The sequence below is a fragment of the Clarias gariepinus genome, chromosome 2, assembly GCF_024256425.1.
Source record: "Clarias gariepinus isolate MV-2021 ecotype Netherlands chromosome 2, CGAR_prim_01v2, whole genome shotgun sequence".
Classification (NCBI taxonomy): Eukaryota; Metazoa; Chordata; class Actinopteri; order Siluriformes; family Clariidae; genus Clarias; species Clarias gariepinus.
Window position 1 is genome coordinate 50,628,239 of NC_071101.1, and position 3,273 is coordinate 50,631,511.

Consider the following 3,273-nt stretch of genomic DNA (forward strand, 5'->3'; position numbering starts at 1 on the left):
ATGTGATGAGATCTCCAACCAGAAGCGGGGCACCAGGATGGGTCAGACAGGTTAAGAGGTCAGAGTCTGGATCACTGGCAGCTCGGGAACGACAAGAAGGAGGTGAAGGATTATTGGTTGAACGGTTCAGGCAGTAACTGACAGCAAAATGTAATGGTAATGCTAACCCGGTTCTAGGTTTGTGTTCACATCCAGTTCCATTCTTATGGCATTTTTTCCTACAACCATTTTTTGCTCCTTAGTCTCATTCTGTTTTGTTGTGACATAACAGGCCACATCCTAATCTAGCAATCCTCCTTCTCTTCTTTGAAGGTTTGATTCCCTCCTTCGGTCTGTGTGTGTAACATTTACCTGTTCTCTCTGTGCTTGATGGAAAAGTGCTACAAGTCATATGACTCAAGTCAAATGTACGCTCTTACTCATTAGTGCAAAAAAGTTATTTTTCTTCTTATGATTTTGCTTCCATGTTTTTTTCTCAATTGTCCCCACTGGTGTCAACTACAAGCATTTGTGTTTAATCTTCAATATGTATGTTGATTTATATTCATGAACGTAAAATATTTACAATCCTACATTTACCATAGTAAAAGGAATATCATAAGTCCCATCATTCCATTCAAGAACATATGAGATAGGGGAAACTTTATACGAGTATTTAGTGTTGTTTTTGTGTTGTCACTCAAATTGGGGAGGTGTGATCAATTTCTAAGGTATAAAAGACCAGAGCTGCTTTGGCCATGAGTCATTCATTCAGACTTTTTACATTTACTGTTTTACTGATTAATTTTGTAGATATTACAGTAATGCTGTATTCATGAACCTGACAGAGTTTAACCAGTCTGATCGCTGTGTGCATTTCTCCTGTCCAAAGAGATCTGTATCTCCTGCAGTTTATATCTTACTGTACGTGTGTTCAGCTGCTGTGGTTCTGCTAACAGTGTGTGGAAATCTGCTCATCATGATCTCTGTTTTCCACTTTAAGCAGCTTCACACACCAGCAAATACCCTTGTGCTCTCTTTGGCTGTGTCGGATTTTCTGGTTGGCATTTTTGCAATGCCCCTAATGTTAATCTGGACTATTGAGTCATGCTGGATTTTTGGGAGAGTTTTCTGCACTATATACTGGCTGATTAGTGGTCTTCTCATAATATCAACCTATAATATTGCTCAAATTGCTGTGGATCGGTATTTGGCTCTCTCAAACCCCTTTCTCTACATGGCCATTGTGTCTGTAAGATTCACTCGTGTTGTAATTGTTTTTAATTGGTGTGTAGTGATGGGCTATACCATAGCAATCCTGTATTTCAACGGAAACTTTAAAAGTTCTGTAATGTGTCCAGGAGAGTGTTTTCTCTTTATAAATGAGGTTTGGTCTGTAATTGATCTTCTATTTTCCTTTATATTTCCACTTTCTGTTATAATCATATTGTATACACAGGTTTTTGTGATTGCTAAAAAACATGCTACTGCTATCAGAGATCTTAATAATCACACACGGCCTAAAACACAGAAAATCACCTCACACTCAATGAAATCTGAGAGAAAAGCAGCTAAAGTCCTCAGCATTTTAGTGTCTGTGTTTCTGGCCTGTTTATTTCCATATTTTATATACACTTTATTAGGAAACATTATTGAAATACAAACAGCAGCCTTTTATTATGTCTCAATCTTGTTTTATCTTAATTCCACCATTAATCCATTTATTTATGCTCTATTTTACCCATGGTTTAGGAAGTGCATGAAATTAATTATAATTTTGCAAATATTCCAAACAGATTCTGAACTAATAAATGTTCTTTCATGAAAAGCTTTTTTTTTTACTACTTCTGAAGTTGTGCCTCAATACTAAGGTTATATTGAATTAATTTTAAATTTCCATAACAAATCAGATTTTAACCCTTAATATAATACTCAAAGCTTTCGCCAACAGATAATATGATACAATAAAGTATAATGTTTTATTATTTAAACTGTAGAAATGATATTTGCTACAGAAGCATAAAATAGAAGTTGAATAACTAAAACACTGTATGTATTATGGGAATGTATACAGTATAAGGGAAATGTAAACAATTCTAAACATTAGCATGCAATGAACCAAATACTAACAGATCAATCACCAAATTATTAATAATAATAATAATAATAATAATAATAATAATAATAATAATAATAGTAATAATGCATTAATTTGTACTTTATAATGTTTTTTCCCTTTCTAAGTTTGAACAGCATTAAAACACAGAGACAGTTTTCAAAGTTGCATGCTTTGAGGCTTTTAACATAGCAAGTAAGGATGCTGTGTTGTTCTAGTCATATGTTTTCATACATCAGTATGTGTGTGTAATTTAATGCAATAAATGAATTATAACCTTGCAGATATTCCAAATAAGCTATGCATATAATATCTTCTATAATATCTTTTTTCACGAATAAACACTTTAGTTATCCTGAAAATATGGCGAATTATTGCTTTAATATTACATACTGTACATACATATATATACATAATTGACATGCTGTCGTTTGGCGAAACTCCATCGTCGAATGTTTGAGGCGGCTTAGAGCGTGTAAGGATTTCTTGAATTTTGGTAGACCTCCTTTTGTCTACTCAGTGCTCAGCCTGTATTCTGCTTGTCCCGCCTGGTACCAGGGAACCCCTCAATGATACACACAAGTCAGTGCTCAGTGAGACGTTCAAAGTTTATTGTGGGAGACAGGAGTATATATACGCGCACACACAAAGAACCAAAGAAAAGGTGGATGCAGAAGTGTTTACATCCAGTCTGGAATGCTTTTAACAGATAAGGTAAGGAAGAACATAAATTTAGGAGTAGCTCTCAATTTACAAGCGTTTAACAGTTTTACGACCTTTAACATAAACTTTCATAGGATGTGTTTTTGAAAGCACAGCTTATGTCGTGAGAACAGGAAGAAAATCACTCTGTTCTCATGCACACAGAATACAATGAAACATACTAAAAATCAAATATTCCCTACAATTCCCCCCTTTTATTCATAAGAAATATCGTTGAATAAAACTCAGAGCTTTCAAGAAGTCGCTGGCGGATAATAGGTCATCGGACGCGGCGCAGGAACATAACCTAAAACATACTTGTACAAAAGATTTTGCACACAGCGAAAAATACATGGACCTAAAAGACATAACAACAATAAAATAAACAAAACCGGTACGACAAGGGAGAGATAAGGAGCCCATTGACCAAACAAAGTATACCAAACTCCCCAACCTACTTGACCCTTTTCATCATC

General features: G+C 35.0%; 1 protein-coding gene across 1 annotated transcript; it reads left to right on the forward strand.

Moving 5' to 3' along the window:
• Nucleotides 1-814: 814 nt before the first annotated feature.
• LOC128513416 (trace amine-associated receptor 13c-like) lies at nt 815-1,804 on the forward strand. Its single transcript, XM_053487172.1, has one exon. The coding sequence runs from the start codon at nt 815-817 to the stop codon at nt 1,802-1,804; it is 990 nt and encodes a 329-aa protein (XP_053343147.1).
• The last annotated feature ends 1,469 nt before the right edge of the window (nt 1,805-3,273 follow it).